At 40.7% G+C, this 17,060-nt stretch overlaps 1 protein-coding gene across 5 annotated transcripts in view; it reads left to right on the plus strand.

Moving 5' to 3' along the window:
* Nucleotides 1-17,060, plus strand: part of TACC2 (transforming acidic coiled-coil containing protein 2) — a 167,027-nt gene that overhangs the window by 17,349 nt on the left and 132,618 nt on the right. For 4 of the 5 annotated variants that reach the window (XM_067561353.1, XM_067561349.1, XM_067561350.1 and 1 more), the window contains 2 exons: nt 4,602-4,730; nt 10,860-16,811. In XM_067561353.1, coding sequence (XP_067417454.1) covers nt 4,602-4,730; nt 10,860-16,811 — 6,081 coding nt within the window. The remainder of the gene's footprint in view (nt 1-4,601; nt 4,731-10,859; nt 16,812-17,060) is intronic. The other variant, XM_067561351.1, reaches the window with a different exon arrangement.

A 17,060-nucleotide genomic window follows, 5' to 3' on the forward strand; every position in this document is an offset into this window, starting at 1 on the left:
AAGCAGGAACTTTTTTTCCAGATGAAAAGATTCCAATAAGGGATGTTGAGATGCCCTTAGTGATCCTGGGAGACCCAGCCTACCCACTAATGCCGTGGCTCATGAAGCCTTACATATGCAACCTGGACGTCAGCAAGAGTGCTTCAATAAGAGGCTGAGCAGGTGCCGAATGACTGTTGAATGTGTGTTTGGTGGGTTAAAGGTGCACTAAAGATGCCTTTATGGCAGGCTGGACTTAAATGAGGACAATATTCCTGTGGTTATAGCCACCTGCTGTGTGCTCCATAATTTATGTGACGCTAAGGGCGAGAAGTTTGCCCCTGGGTATTAGAGGGGCACAACGGGGGGCCATATGCATAAGAGAGGCACTGAGGGCCCATTTTGACAATGAGAACCCATTAGTTGTACATACAGTTGTACATGTGTGTCGGTGATAGGTGCACATATCATGTTCAGCACATAAATAAAGAATGCTTCTTATTTTGAGAGCTTACTTTTATTATTAAACACAAAACAGCACACAACATAAACAAATCCTAGAGGGGAGAAAGTAATGGAGGGCAGTGCCAACTATGACAGCTGCATGTAAGTCCAGCTGTCATTCTCAAAGCTATCTGAGGGGGTGGAATGAAGGGAGTAGCGAGATGGTCCATGACTTTGGTAGGAATGTGTAGGGGGAGTTGGTGGAGTGCAGGGAAAGAAGTTCTGTTGTGGCTGAAGGGGAGGCCAAGCTTGTATGAACTGTGTCTGCAATGACACTATTGTCTTTAGAAGCTCTGTCTGCTCCTCCATGGCCTTGATCATGCGCTCATGGCCAGCTAAAATTCTTTCTTAGTTTTCCTTCCGTTCTTGTCTGCCCATCTTCTGAGATTCTGACATGCCCTTTTCTCTCTTTTGGATGCCTCAAAGGACAGGAGGAGTTCTTGGAACATCTCCTTCTTGCTTCTCTGGGGTTGCTGCCTTATCAGTATTAGGCGGTCCGCCGCTATAGGGGCCTTGGCTGCGAAGGTCACATCTGTGTAAGAAAAAGAAACAATGAACAAAATTATTATTGTGAGTCCCCTAACAGAACACATGAATCACTGTGAAACACAGCTCATTCTCACTGCCCTGCGCAGAATACAGCTCCTTGATCAGCCTGAGAATGGTGAGTTGGGGGCGGGAGTCAAGACCATACAAGTAAGTCTAGGTTCTGGGTGGATGCTTGTTTGGTGCATAAATGCAGGTATATAAGGAAAACAAATTTCAAATTGTGCCACCATTCTCCACCGGCAGGGGCCGTAGAAGCAGATATCTCACTCCTTAGAGTCAGCAAGATGCTAGGATGCATCTCTTCCACACGAGCAGCTTCAAACCGGGCCCTTATGCTGCATAATTGTGCACTGCTTTGGTCCCCACTCAAGTGATTGCCAATTGGCATGGGAAAGTGACCTACAACAGGGGCAGAAACACAGTTGTTCTGCCCTGGAATCTGAGGCAGAGAATCGGGGAGTACCTCCAAGAAAGTTTCCTAGAGGTCACACCAGAGGATACCCACGAAATCTCAGCATGCATTAACGTGCTTCTCAGCCATACTGTCTAGATGCGCAAGGGAACAGGAAAGCACATGCAAACACAGCTACTTCTGTGCATTTCTATCTCTTCCAGTACCTGTATGTTTTAGCCAGGCTAAGGACCCCATGCCTCCAGTACACAAGCCACATCACCTTCCAAACACTTACCAGAGCTCCCCTCTCCTGCATCCTTTTTGTTTTGTTGACAAAAGGATCATTGTAGTGTGAACACCAGGACTGTTTTGTCGACAACAGTCAGCCTGTGTCGACAAACGTCTCTAGTGTAGACCAGGCCTAAAACTCAGTATATTTTAGGGGAAAAGAGGCAAGAGAGGGAAAGAAATAGGGTGGGATAGGGATAATTGCTGGTACTATGTTATAGATAGCATGGTCTTAACATAAATGAGCATATTTTTACAGCCTACAGTTGTTATAAACCCGTGAAATGAGGAGTATGTATCTGAAACTGCATCTCCACCATATGCACACATCCTTTTTATTAGTGGTACTCATTAGAATTGTTTGTACCCACATCTGTAACATAATGAACTTCTAAGATCTTTAGAATGCAGTAGTTCCTCCTTGATCTCTCTCTCTGCTTCTTCATTTCCAGCTCCAAAGAATTATTTCAAAATTTATTTTCTCTTTTCAAGGATCAAAAAGCACCTTTATATTTATACAATTTCAGCATTTATACACAGTTAAGAAAAAAACATACAAAACCCCACTACAATATCTATGTGCGGGCCCTTTCAACCCATTACCAATTATGTAACAAAATTAGAAGGTTGGGTGGTAGTTAAAACATGGGACTGAGAAATCTATGTTCTAGTCCCTGGTCAAGGTTTGTCTGCATAGTACAGCAATGCACACTATGGGGGTTTGATTTCTGATGTGTTGTGCATTAACTGGTCCATGTAGACCATGCTGGTGTTCCCTAGTGCACTTGAACATAGTGCTGTTTGAAAGAGTCCTATGTTAATGCATGTTAACTTAGTGTGCACCATTAGGTAGCATGCTTTAGAAATCACACCCCCATAGTGCACTTTACTGCACCATGTAGACAAGTCCTCAGATTGGGTCAGCCTGGGCAAGGCACTGAATCTCCCTTTGCATCATTTTCTGCATCTGTAAACTGGGGATGTGTGACAGACAGTGCCTGGGATTCTCCTGTCAGGCCGTGCAGGCCCCGAGGAATCCTGTGTTGCCTCTGGCTGCCTCCCTCACCACTGTTCGAGAGCTCCTTTGGTGCAGTGGGGCCCACCAACCCACCTGGGCTGAGTGGGAGGCAGTCCTGGAGTCTCTCTGGGGCTGGCAGTGCTCAGCAAAACAGCAGTGCTGAGCAGTCAGCAGTCCTGAAGCCCTTTTAGGTGTGGCAGGACTCAGCAAAACACTCCTTCTGGCAGGCTTTGGGAGTGAGTCTCTCTCCTCCATTGTCCCACCTCTGCGGCCTCTGCTTTTAACCTCCACTTCCTGCCAAGGAATGTGTAATGTGCATGATGGGGAGGGGCCTTTCTGGCCCCTGAAGGAGCTGAGGGCTCCCCCGCTGGTGGGAGAGGCCTATACACCCTGTCACAGGATGGTAATACTTTTATTAACATGGATTGACATTGGTGTTGAAAGGCTTAATACGCTGATATTTGTAAAGGAGTTTGAGAACCTCAGAGGAGTTCTTAAAGTGGAAAATGTTCTAAATAGCAGCAACTGATATAGTAGAAGGCTTAAATTTCTGCCTATTTAAACAGTGGAATGTAGGCTAACGTTATTCTTTTCTTCCTAAGGAAGATGTCTGAGAGCAATGCAAAAAGCTCAAGCACAGTAAATCATTGGGACACCACCCAATAGTTCAAAGGAAACAAAAGAATTTTCCAAACAATTTTCCCCCCAATTTTTTTTTTTAAATTGAAACTTAACCTAAATTTTGAAATTTGAAATATTTCAACCAGCCTTCTAATGTATAGAAAAAAATGAAATGGGAGGGTGGGGGAGGGGGAGATTTGCAAATATAATTTCAAATTTCTCTGGCTTGGTTGTTGGTTTAAATTTGAAAAATTTTGACCAACTCTTGTCAAAATGATTTCCAGATATTCTTTAAATTACATGCACTCTGGATTACATCATCCCCCCGTCTTCCTAAATTTTGTCGCTGAAAGGATGAAATGAGAGAATAAACCTGCTCAAATGGCCATAAATCTGTTCAAGGGAAGAAACTGAGTTTATCTGCATAGCTACATTTCCCTCCACTTCTCAAAAGCTCATGGAAGCCTCTCTATGTTAATTACATATAGTTAGAGCTCCTTGAGGTGGGGAGCTGTGACTAGGCAGAAAGGTGTGTTTAGAATGTTCTCAGCAGTATCATCCCCCGGCAAACGCGAAGGGGAATGCTGTCCTTGCGATTCCTGCACGTTGTCATTCTTCTGCTGCAAATTTCCACACAGTATTTTTTATTCCAGCCATTCAGGCATGGAAAGCCATTGCAGCTAGTCTTCAGAGAGGTCTGTGCCAATATGTGGAGAGAGAGAAGACCTAGGAAGTTTCTCACAAGGTCTGTCCCTTATGAGTTTTTCCAGAGACCCACAGATCTCAGGACATCTTAGGGGTGGAGTTCTGTCCTTATGTTGCTTGCCAAACCCTACCCACAGGAGGAGCCAATGTGTAGGAAACAAGGCTGTCACATTTTCTGCTTAACTTTGACCTTCCTGGGCTTTTGATGTGTTAATGAATGATCTGGCCTGCTATCATTTTGGTGAAGTTTCTCCTGAGTATCCAGAAATCCAGTTCACGTGCTGTGAAATATTTGGGCCGAATTCTGCTCTCAGTTTATTGCACTGACTTTAGTGGCATTGCTCTGGTGATACAAGAGCAGAATATGACCCTATCAGAGTACTCATGCTACATTTCAGAGGCTAGCAGGAAGAATGTGATAATATTTTGAAAATGTTCTATAAAATGTTGATAGACTCTTGTTATCTTGAGATAAATAACAGGGCATATATTTGTAAGAACCTGTAGTGAGTGTTTCTCTTTTTCCTGCTCCACTTCTGGCAGAGAGAGCTGGCCAGTAGTGTCTGATTTCAAAGAAGGGGAACCCCAGCAAGGAGTTGGGCCCAAAAATCTTCTTTTTGCTGGTCTGGATATTAGTGAAGATGCAAGTTCTCAGATTCCAGCTATAAGCAGGTATAGAAATGCTATGTATGAATGAAAAATAACAGAATTGCTTTAGCTGGCATGTGAGTGTGTGTGTGATACCTTACATTAATATCAGCAGTTCTCACATGTGGACTTTCAATACAGTAAGTCCACTGAAGAAGCAAAGGATTACAAACAAATTGCTTTGGTTTAAAACTATAGTTTGATACATTTGACTGATTTTAATTATGATTTAGAACCCACAATGCCACAAAGTACTAGAATTTCATATTCTCCATTCCTCCAATCATCGCAAAACAGTTTGTTTAATGGTAAGCATGCCACTTTTTTGGTAGCTTTTCAGGGTCTGAAATGCTAAGCATCCCCAAATGTATACTGTAGTTGGTGGAGACAACTTGACATTTTGGTATGGAAAATTTTGATTTTTTTTTTTTTTAAACTAGTGGGATGAAAATTTAGGAAAAAATAATTTTCAAGATATTGATGAGATTCTTGCTTCAGGAGGCATCCTGGATGGTAGAGGGTAACTTGGGAAATAGATCTTTCAGTAGCCCCCACTCTTTAAATTGCTTTCACATAGCCAGGAAGAGACCTGATGTTCACAAATATTTCAGACCCTAGTTTGTTTATTTTAAACTCTCACTCTTTCGTACTTTCTTAACCACATATGGATAGACCTAAACAGAAAAGCTGTGTAACAATCTGTAAAGTTTTAATACTCACTGTGCAAGGCCTGCATTCTTCTGTTAGAACATTAGTGGGTAACATATGGAAAAACTGATTTTTACTGGCGAGGCACTTATCTTCAGTATATAAGGAAAGATTCTGATTTTAGATTCTGTTTCCCTTTTATAGTACTGAATATCCTCTTCACCAGAAATTATTCTTTCCCCACCATTCATCTTTTCAGATGCAGTAGGACTGTTGGGGAGTCTGAGTTGTTAGCTAATCTCAAACTTTGCCATGGCCTTGATGTAACACATAGCCAGATCATTTCCCCCAATACATACACAGAGGGGACTCTATTCACACCTCCACTGTACTATCTTCCCAGGGTTGAGATCTGTATGGGGGAAGTGGGCAGGATGGACTCACATCATACCCTTACAGGCCTTATGAAGTTTGACCAGGAAAGGCAATACGGCTCAAGAACCTCTCTTTAAGAAAATCCCAGTGGCAGCCATGGCCAATGGAAGCCTTGGTACATGCTTCTTTGGAGCCTGCTGTCAGGAGGGCACTACAATCCCAGAGAAAGTGCTGAGGCAGTGGGCTTCTGCCTGGATGATCTTAGCTTCATGCCAGTCCTCAGTGATGTAGACAGATCCATGGGATCCACACAGTTTGGAGACCAGCCCTGTGACATCCGCAGGAGTTTTCAAATTGCCATGCATCCTGCAAGACCCTATTCAGTGCCACATTTCCTGTGGCTCTCAAGCTGTCTCACACACAGAAACCAGAGACCAGTTGCTGAGACAGAGGATTGATTAGGGCATCATGAATACTGTTCGCTTTATAAATTATTTCTTGTCATTTAATGACGTTATTTTGAAGCCTTCCTTAATCATCATTTAGAATACTATAGGTGGTAAAACAAGTTTTGTAACTTAGCTGGAGTCAGGAGGTAGAACTACACAGCTAATAGTTCAGGCAGTGTCTCTTAATAACCCTGGAGTGTTTACCAAGGCGTGGCTTCTCGTGAGCCTTTGGTTCACTTTCCTTCTTGTTTTCCCTTCAGCCCTTTTGGATTTAACTTCCATATATTCATACAGTAAACGTTTCAATATTTAACCCACTACAGTTATACAGTAAATATCCCAACAACCAGGTCAACATACTGTGTTTAATAAATTACAAAGCAGTCCATGTCTGTCTCAGTATGTTTTAAAAGGTGTAGCAGGCTGCATACTTTTAACTTTTGCAGTTACGGGGCTCTTTAAATGTTCGACTGCAAGCAAACGATATTTCTCTGCACTTCTGTCTTATGCAAAATAACTTGATATAATTTTAGCCACATAAGAATTAAGATTATTATTATTTGAGACTATAATTTTAGGGCAGGGTTCATATATATGAAACTTTAGGACCAATCCTGCAAAGACTGAAGCATATGCTTAACTGGAAGCATAATCCCCACTGAGCACAGTTTAATACAGTGGGATTCTCACATGCTTAAAGTTAAACATGCGCATAGATCTTTGCAAGATCACAACCTGTTGTATCTTTCACTGCATGCAACAATTAATTTTAGCAAAATGCTTTCACATGCTTTAAGCTATACTGAAGCGATGAAGACCTACTTTGTTCTTTTACACTTTCTCATTTGCATGTACCTGTGTTTCTCATTTTAAATGTTATCATTTGGTATGAATTGTCCTTTAATGATACCAAGCAAGAACAGATTATGGACAAAGAAAGACCAAGTAGAGGACGTACATTTATTTTACATTCGTAAAGAACTTGTCAGGGGTATAGCATCTTTTAATCATGCCACATTACGGAAATAATGGAAAGGAACACATATTCCCTCCTGGTTATTACTGATGAATAATATTTGTTCACAGAAATTGGATTATAGCTAGGAGATATGTTTTAACTCCTCTGTTGCAGCACAGAATAAAAAGTTAAGACAAATTGGCATACGGTAGAAGAAGACATAGCTTAAGTACTAGATATTTATGTTGCCAGTACAATATATGCTATCATTGTCAGTTTGATTCTGTGTAGGATACATTAAGGTTTAAAACTAACGTACAAATCCTATTTGTCTTTAGAGCGACCAGATAGCAAGTGTGAAAACTCAGGATGGGGTGGGGGGAAGGTAATAGGTTGCCTATATAAAACAAAGCCCGAATATTGGGATGTCTGGTTATCCTACTTGGCTCACTGGCATGAATAAGATGAGCAAGATTTGATCCTTAGACCAGACAACAGGGCTATAAAGGGATATTTGTGTGCTATAATTAATGCACCATGTTAAACAGTCTGGCTTGCAGATTTTCAGGAAAAATAAATCTGCTTTGATGAATGCATCTGCTAATTTAGCACTTGAAAATAGCTGTCAACATGGCATTAGACAGATCAGGAGCTCACAAATCTATATTCAAGAAAATGAAACCAGTCAAAACTTGTTTACAGATGTTTGGCCTTACACAATGTGGACACTGCAAATATCAGTCTGTTGTGATAAGGGGATGTCCCATGCATTTGTCAGGTCGCAGTGATACTCCGGTGAACATCAGGAATCTATTAGAGTTTATGCCCTTATCACTTTTTCTTTATCCGAGCCTGAGTTCTTCATTTCTGATCCCCCACCATTAACCTTTTTAACTATTAAACTGTTTGATAATTCAGTTCATAATCTGGGGTTAATGTGTTGGCAGCACTCTGTATAAATGACATCCATCATTAGTTAAGTGCCTGTGAGTACCATCGTTTTTCAGACCTCCTCACTCTCAGTCTCACATGTCTGATTTTTAAATAATACCTTTTTCTCTCACAGGAATGTGGTTCTAGCTTTAAGAGCCATAGGGTAGGTCGATACTACAAGCACTGCACAGGCACATCTCGCAGCTATGCCACTGTAGTGCTGTAATGTAGACACTGCTGCAGCGATGGAAAGGATTTTTCCATTGCTGTAGTTAATCCACCTGCTTGAGAAGTGGTAGCTAGGTTGACAGAGGAATTCTTCTGCTGAACTAGCAGTATCTATACCGGGTTTAGGTCATGTTAACTACATTCCTGGGGGTGAATTTTTGCCACCTCTGAGCTACATAACTAGGTTAACTTCAGTTTTAGTTGCAGACTAGGCCTTAGGCATGTCACAACTTCCATTAAATAATTTCTTTAAGGAAGAGGTGAACTGCTAAAGGAACAAAAAGCTAAAATGAAAATTGATGTAATCCCAGATATGTGGTGGTTGTTCCTCCTCCCCCAGCCAGGCAATGGGATGCATTTAGCACAGAAGTAAACTTTTCTCATTTGAAATTTTCCTTCCTTACTGAAATCCTACTGGCATACTCTGGTTTGCTGAGGGTATCATTTTGTGACATCACAGATACCAGATATCTCATTGCCATTCATGATGCCATTAATGTCACTGAATGATACATTATGAGGTATCTTTAGTGAGCTGAAAAGTGGCAGGAATATGTTACATTGGAGAAAATAATTTTTAAAAGTTCGGTTGAATCCCCTTAATCTTATCCATTTAATTTGTAAATTAATATTGATTGGTTGATTCCCTGCAGCTTAGTTAATAGAATTAAGCACACATTTCTGGTCTTGATTGAGTTTTTCCTTTAGACTTGTAGTTCATCTTTAAGACATGCAAATTCAGGTGGCTGGCCATTTAAAATTGTTGAGCCTGGGAAAGAAGCCACTCTTTAAAAATCAAATCTTCTTGTGGGATTTGGGGAAACTTTTCTGTAGTGTTTAGAAATAGGATCATATCCTGGAACTTGCTTATAGGGAAGTCATTTGTTCTACAGGACAGTTTCACAGTATAAAGAGAGATTTTTACTATGGCTGCAATAGCATTTTGCACCTTAGACTGCATTACAGCAATCTGAGATTTTCTTTCTACTTCACTAGTCACCTGAGGCTCAGTCTGGTCTAGTAGAGAACTAAAGGTAGTCCTATAAATCAGGCATTTGTGAGTTCTAACTCTGGTTTTGCCACTGACAATGTGTGACTCAGAAGAAGTCGCTTCCCCTCTCTGTCTGGGGCATTCCACGTGCACAATGTAGGTGAGTATTATTTTCTCCATCACAGGTTTTGCAAGGATTAATTAGGGTCCAGTTAGGGTTGCCACTTCTGAAGTACAAAAAACCAGGACAACCTGGATAAGCTTATAAAATTCGAACGTTTGCAGTGTGTATGGAGCACCCTTATAGATTTCCCAGACAGCGACCTCAAAAAAGGGATGATCCTGGGAAAATCTGGACAGTGACAACCTTAAATTTAACCCATGTCCATCCTTACAGAAGATGCTCAGCACTTCAGAGGAAGCTAGACCTTAAAGTTTGTCCAGTGCTTTGAATGCGTAAAGCACAGTATACCACTTCTAAGTATTATAAACTGAGTTTTGCTACCTCTGAATTCGTTATGAACATGTTTCTATGCAGGTATTAAAAAGTTAGGTTTCCAGTCTTTTCCAGCACCCTGAAATTGGTGGTGCATTGTTAGTGATATTAAGTGAAATGACTATGGAGAGAAATCATAGAAAATACCCTATTCCCCCTGCCCATGCGCGCACACACAAATGCAAACAATCTCTTTCTCTTCATTTTTATTTCCACAAGCTTTCTTTTGGGGAGAAGGGGGAGTAGCTGTTGCAAGTAGTTATCTCTTATATGTATTGAAAACATAAACAATGTATCAGAGTGGCCGGACACAGTGTGTATTATTGCTTAACAATGCAGCTTTATGTGCAGAAACCTTTGGCCTTATGACTAGCCTCAACTGTGCTAAAATACAATTTTATGCAGTAACACAGTCATGTCTTGAGGCCTGGTTTTGCAAACCCTTATTACCAGGTGCAGTGCTTATTAGTATCGTCTATGAAATCAAAGGGACTGTTGTACTGGCAGAAGTAAGCACCACACCCAGAAGCAAGTGTTTAACAGATGGGGCTCTTATTGCTTAATTGAATAAGATCAAGAAAAGCACAACAAAATAATGATGATGATCAGGGACATTAGGTTCTTTAATCTTGAACAAACATTTCTAGCTCCACTGGCAAGTCTATGCTAGAAGAAATTCAACAATTGAGGATTTTTGTTGGGTTTTTTTTTTTTTTGTCCAATTATCTATTTTATAATTTGTTTTCATATTTTTCTGTCAGCATTTTAGAAGGAAAAAACATATTAGCATATGAGTTACACTATTAATACAAAATCTGTGGAGAGTTTAAAAAACAAACAAACTGTAAGGCAAGTATGACAGATAGTAGAAAGGCTGAGGAAGTATATTTTAATGTAACGAGTTTTGGGATCACTATAGACTGTGCCTCTGATATCTTGCCTCTTGAAAGCCGATTGTCAGCTTTCTAGTGCATGTACTGCATGGCTTTGAAACCCCAGTGGTATGAATTGTTTTTATGTTTTGCTCCACTTTCTTTGCTCTTATGAAACGAATAAACATTTCCATTGTTGGCAGCATCAGTAATGAAGGCGTCGGTACCCACACTGTTGAAGATTTATCCGATCCAAATTCATGTACAGTGTCTGCAGAGGTGACAACACAGAGTAATATCCTGCAAGAACATGGAGGACAAACTGATTCTGACTTATTAATACAGGCTGCAGAAGCAAAGGAAAGAAGCCTACCTATCTCAATGCCTTTAGCAGAATGCACCAAAGAATATGTCACAGCAGATTTCACAGGCAGCAGTGATGATTTACCAACCCCAAATAGTAAATCCCCAAACTCTGTGAATAACAAAGAAATAGGAACAGCAGATGCTGTATTTGTGGACAGTGGCCCAGAAAGCGACAGTATTGCTGCCTCTTGTATCAAAAAGAGTGAGAATGAGCCAGGAAATACAAGCTTAGAATCCAGCCCTTCTACAGAAGCTACTTTGACACAAGGAGTTACACAAACAAATTCAAGTGAATTAGAACCATTATGGCAGAGTGAACAGCTGGATAGCAAGAGGGTCTCACATACTCTCTCATTACCCCAGGGTAAAGAAACAGGAGATTATTTTACCACTCAAGAGGCCAAACAGGGGCCAGGGTTTTTGGAAGTAGGTCATAAGAAGCAGACTGTCATACAGCGAGGTGGACAGAAAACAGATGGCACAGAGGGTCTGTTAAGGAAAAAGGAAACCTTAATCCTAAATTATCCCACAACAGGAGGCTCAGACAGTGAAAAATATGAAGCAGTTGTGAATGTTCATTGTTGGGTTGATAACCCTGAATTTAGTGATGTCAACAGTTTATGTAGAGGAGATGTAACCACAGCTAAAAGGAATGACCCAAGCCTACATCTCTCTGAAAACAATTGGAAGCAATCAGAAGCTCACACTTTAAAGCCAGGTTTGGCTTTTAACCCTTCAAACCTGTTCTTGGAACCAAAGACAGATGAACTTTCAGGGGAATCCATGTCTGCAAATGAACACGAAGATCCAGTTAGAAATAAAGCACAAAAAACAACCTCTGAAACAGCAGATCCCGTTTTTGAAAGAGAACCTCAAGAGGTAGATTTGTTAGTTAGCTCTGAACCTTTCAATGTGCCTCTGTTGTTTAAGGCAGAGGAAGAGCAAAAAACGGATCTCACATCTGAAAACACAAAGGATCAAGACAGTATTAATGAAACAATAAAAGCTGATATTGTATCTGTAGAAAACATCCTTCTTTCTGATGCAGAAAATGCTATGAATTCCACCAAGGAAGATTCCATGGTAGATGAAAGACTGGCACTGGAAAAATATGTATTAGACTTACCGTGGGGGAGTAAACCCACAGAGCTGATTCTAAAAGAAACTGACATCAAAGTACTTGCTGAAAAAACTGAAGACCCTATGGGAAAGGCCAGAATAGAGAAAGTGCAAGTTAGAGCAACCAGTGCATTACCTGAAGGGTTAAATGAGGCTGAAGGGATGTTATTGAACTCTGGTAATAGCAACCAGCAGGACAGGAAAGATGCCAACTGGGGGGATGATTTCAAAGAAATCAGCTTTTCAGAAAAGACTTTAAAAAGTGATATAAATGAAAAAGCTGTGGAAAAGCATCTGGATTCCGAGAGTAACTTGAAAGTAGCTGAAGATAATTCACTCTGTTTCCAGTGTGCACCTGAGCAACAAATGAGCGAAGAGAAAGCAGTTGCCACACATGACTTGTCCTCAAAGTGCAGCTTTCCCCTTGTGGAAACTCCACAGTTATCCAGGGAAGAGTGCCCTCTGAGTTTTGATCTTTTTAACACTGATGCAGAAGACAAAATTTTAGATTTGCTCGGCTGCAGAATGACTGAAAAGGTGTGTTCAGTTACTGCACATGGCTCTCCGCTTCTGCACTCTCAGAACAGTAATATTATGCAGACTAAGCAAGATGAATCCTGGGAACACGCTTTTGCTAAAGAAGCTGTTTTGGAATCAGAGTGCAAAACTAAGCATCAAGAAATGTTTCCAAGCAATGAAGGGTCTGAAGAAAATATACAAACTGCCAAATCAGAACTTGAACATCAGGGCTTAAGTGAACAGATAGGAACTACTGACTGTATTGCACTGCATAGAACAAAAAATCAGGAGGCCTCATGTAGTTGTGAAAGCAAAGAACAGAACAGACAAGTAACAGAAGTACCTACTATCGCTCCTGCGCTTGTACCTGTAACTGTTGTTGAACAAAGCAATGCTGTAGACATTAAAGAAAATAATGAAATTAAGCAGGAGGAATGCAGAGCTGAATTGGAAAGCTATGTGGATGATAAGGATTTGGCACTGAACACGGCATGCACATCTGACACACCGAGGCACGTTCCGCAGGAACAAATGGCTGCAAAAAGTGACAAAAGTATGCAAGTGGCTCATTCTGAAATCTTTCAAGCATCAGCAAATACTGTGGAGTTCAGTCCCCAGCAAAAGCAGTGGAGTTTAGAAGACTCACATCATAGCAGCATAACTGAGAATAAACAGCCATCCGAGAGTGACAAAGATGGGTCTCCAGAGACCCTAAAAAGCTATATTATAGAAAAGCAAAAAATGGCAGATGTTTCAGTAACTCTTCCACAAAGAGAGCAAAGAGAGAGCCTGAACTTCGCTGCCAGAAATAGTCAAAAGCACGTTTCAAATGGAGGCTTTGAAAAACACAAAAACCAAAGCAATCTGAAAACTATCAAAAGTACTGATAAACAGGAATGTAAAGAAATGACTCCGAAAAATGACCATGTATTGGAGTTAAGTTATCACAGTGACTGTCAGGACAAATCAGATATGTCTCTAGACATTACAAGCAGCCCTCAAACAGCACCTTCTGTGCTAGAGTCAGAGCCATTCAAATATAATCCTGATGAAGTGCCAGGAGAGGACGCAAATAAAAGTACTGTTTGCATGGAAGCGAATATGTGCAACACTGAGCATTTGCAGAATATTTCTGATACTTTGCAAGACTGCACTCAGCAAAATAAAACAGACCTCGAGGCAGAAGAAAATCGCTTCAGTAGGCAGATCTCTAGCAAGCCCAAACAGGAGAATAATTCTTTGATCTCAGTCAGTCATGATGAAAAAGCATGTCAAGAGGATGCGTTTTCAAAAGAATCTGACATAAATGAACAGCCAGACAGCATATGTAAGACAGCAGACAATACTAATGTAAGCAGCGCGGGTGCTATCGACTATATTCCAGGGGCACAGAATTCAGTAAGTGTGACTGATACACCACAGACTTCACTAATTGATATTGAAATAAGATGTTCTGATGATGACTCTAAGAAAAGTATGATTGAGAAAAACAAGAATGATATTCAAATACCTAGTTCAGAAAGCCAAGAAAAAACACGATCGTTGGTGAAAGGCTCATATCTAGAAACAAAAAAGGATCTGACTTCAGAGAGTGAAATCATTCCAAAAGTTGAAAATATAAAAATAAACTCTGAAAGGGACTCTTCTATCGCAGAGAAGAGGAAGCAGAAAGCTGATGCAAATTCAGGTGCAAAGGAATATCCTTCTGCAATACGGGAACACAGGGAAGTGGCTCCCAAGAATGCTTTGTATACATTAAACTGCATTAAAAAAACTGAGAATGAGCATCTTCCTGCTAGCTCTGAAACAGATGAATTCCCTATTCTTTCTACATCGACCTTTGCATTGGATCATCACAGTGAAGCTAGCCAGCAACTTGAAAATGATAAGAATGATGGTGGTGTGTGTGAATTACTAAATAATAAGCTGCCAGTTAAAACATGCCAAAATATCTTAGAAGCTGCTTCTGATTTGCAGAGTACAACTGATGCTACTGCAGCTGTGCACTTAAAAGACATTTCACCAGGAATAGTAAGCACAGCTGATCAAAACAGCACTGAAGTAGCACATTTACAATATACTTCTGCGGAAAATACTTCCATGAAAGAAACGAGTATTCCTGACCAAAGTTTCCAGTGTGAAGGAGAGAGTATTTCACCCATACCAGATTCTGCTGATGCAGGGCAGTTTGCAGGAAACTTATCACAATTTAATTTTGAGAAGCTGAAGAAGGAGATCTCTGCAATTAAAACTAAAGGAACAAAAAGTGATGTAAACTTCAAAGCACAGCAAAGTGACAGTTCAACGGAGCCTCTGTTCAGTCTTCCTAGCCTAGGAGAGAGGGTGCTGAGCCTTTCATCTGCTGATAAACAAGAAGGATGTAATGAGGAAATCGCAGCAAATATCTGTGTAGATGACAAGTATAGGAAGATCTTAGAAAACTCTGGAAGTGCAGAGAAAATTGAAAATATTTTGAAAGAGAATAGCATAACCAAGACAGAAATAAATATTTACAAACAGTCTGCAGAAAACTGTGAAAGGGAGAATGATGTTCTGAGTTCCAGGACCTTTGGTACCAGTGCCAGCTTTCCTGATTTCAGGGAGCATATCAGCAAAATATTTGAGAAAACTGTGCACAATGCTCTGAATGCTGAATTACCCCAGGTTTCATCTGAAACTTATACAGGCAGTGGGCAGTGTCCAGTGGCTAAAGGTACACCAGTTCTGCGAAGTGCTGAGAACTTTTTAGAGCCCACCGTAGGTGAAGGAGTTGATGGAAGCAGCAATAACGCGGGACAAGAAAGTGACTCAGAAATAGAGAGACTAGAGTTGCCTTTGGATTCTGAGATATTCAACAAAGTTCCCAAGGAGAAGTCATCACAGCAAGAAGACATGCTGAGAGAACTAAAGCTGCCGGATACTGAGGAACATAAACACCCAGATAACTTTTCAGAAAAAGAAATGTCCAAATTCGCTGACTCTAAATCTGTTGAACTCTCGCTTATGAACTTTAGAAAGCTGGACAACAAAAGTGACAGCACAAAAAGCAGTCTCATGGAAAGACAGGAAGGTACACATGCTAGCACTGTGAATGATAGCACTCCTGTGGGCCAAGAGAGAGAAGAGCTAGAATCTGCTTCATCTGATGGGGTCGAAACTGCAAACTTCACTGCATTTTCTGACAATAAGCAACAGCTCGCTATTCCTGGTACCTCTTCAGAAGATATAGGCACTGTTCAGAAGAGTGATTTAGAAAGTGCTGCCATCGCAGAGGCAGAGGAATGTAATTTAATTTTACAATGTAATACAGAATCAGTTTTATCTAAGGAAGATCTAATGCCTTATGGAAATCAGTGCCAGGACTTTATGCCAAATGAGCAGAAGAAAATTAAAGACAGTGACCCAAACACCATCAAGGGCACCTGCAACGTATCAGCAGCAACAATTGTCCAAGGAGACATCTACAAAGCTGAAGTAAAAACAGATGATCTTCATATGCTGCCTAGTGAAAACCAAGAGAAATTCACTCCCAATAATCTTGTGCATGAAATTAAGTCTCAGGATGACACATGTATGATGCTGGATGCTTTGGGAAGTAGAAAATGCCTGGAAATATTAGGAAACATACAAGTCCCACAGCAGGGAAAAGAAGCAACAGTACATGGGTTAATAGATTACTTAAAAAATGAAGTAAGCCAGGATGATCGTTCCCAAGCCGACTTTAAACAAGAACTCAGCAGTGTGACTAAGGGGGATGTTAAGGAAGAAAGTGACACCATGTTCAGCACAGTGAAGACAGAAGCTTCTATGTGTAGCAATAAACAACCTGGAGACACCCCTAAAACTGGTATTACAAGGGCAGTATTAATTGGTGATGGTGACGCAGTTTTGCAAGCGAGCATTGAAGATCAAGGGACAGATACAAAAAAACATTATTCAGAAACCATTGCAGTGATGGAGCCAGAAGAGGATTTTGTAAGTACAGATTTTAATGTTGCTTCTGAAAGTCAACGGAGCAAGATGCATTCAGAACATGACAGCTCACTGCTGGATGCCGAAGGAAATCTACCAACCTCTTCATTAGTTGACCCTAAAAAACTTCACATCAATGAACTTCTGGATATGGCTACTGAAGGATTACCTACAGAAAGGTACTTGCTTTTAATCGATTTTGTAAGACACAGTTGTCATTGTCATTGTCCTAGGGTTGCAGAGGGATAAGCTTAATACAGATAAATCTGTTGTTTGTGATGCAGCTTTTCAGGTGGGCATAGCTTCCATTGAATTTTAACCAAAATTTGGTCTAAGTGGAAGAAATTTTAAATAGCTTGTAAGGACTAAATATAATAGAAGAGACCATTTGGGACTTATAAAGAGCTTGACCTTCAACATCTCCCTTG

This window comes from Emydura macquarii, unplaced genomic scaffold (genome assembly GCF_026122565.2).
Source record: "Emydura macquarii macquarii isolate MOO-44397 ecotype Brisbane River unplaced genomic scaffold, CSIRO-AGI_Emac_v2 contig_2372, whole genome shotgun sequence".
Taxonomy (NCBI): Eukaryota; Metazoa; Chordata; order Testudines; family Chelidae; genus Emydura; species Emydura macquarii.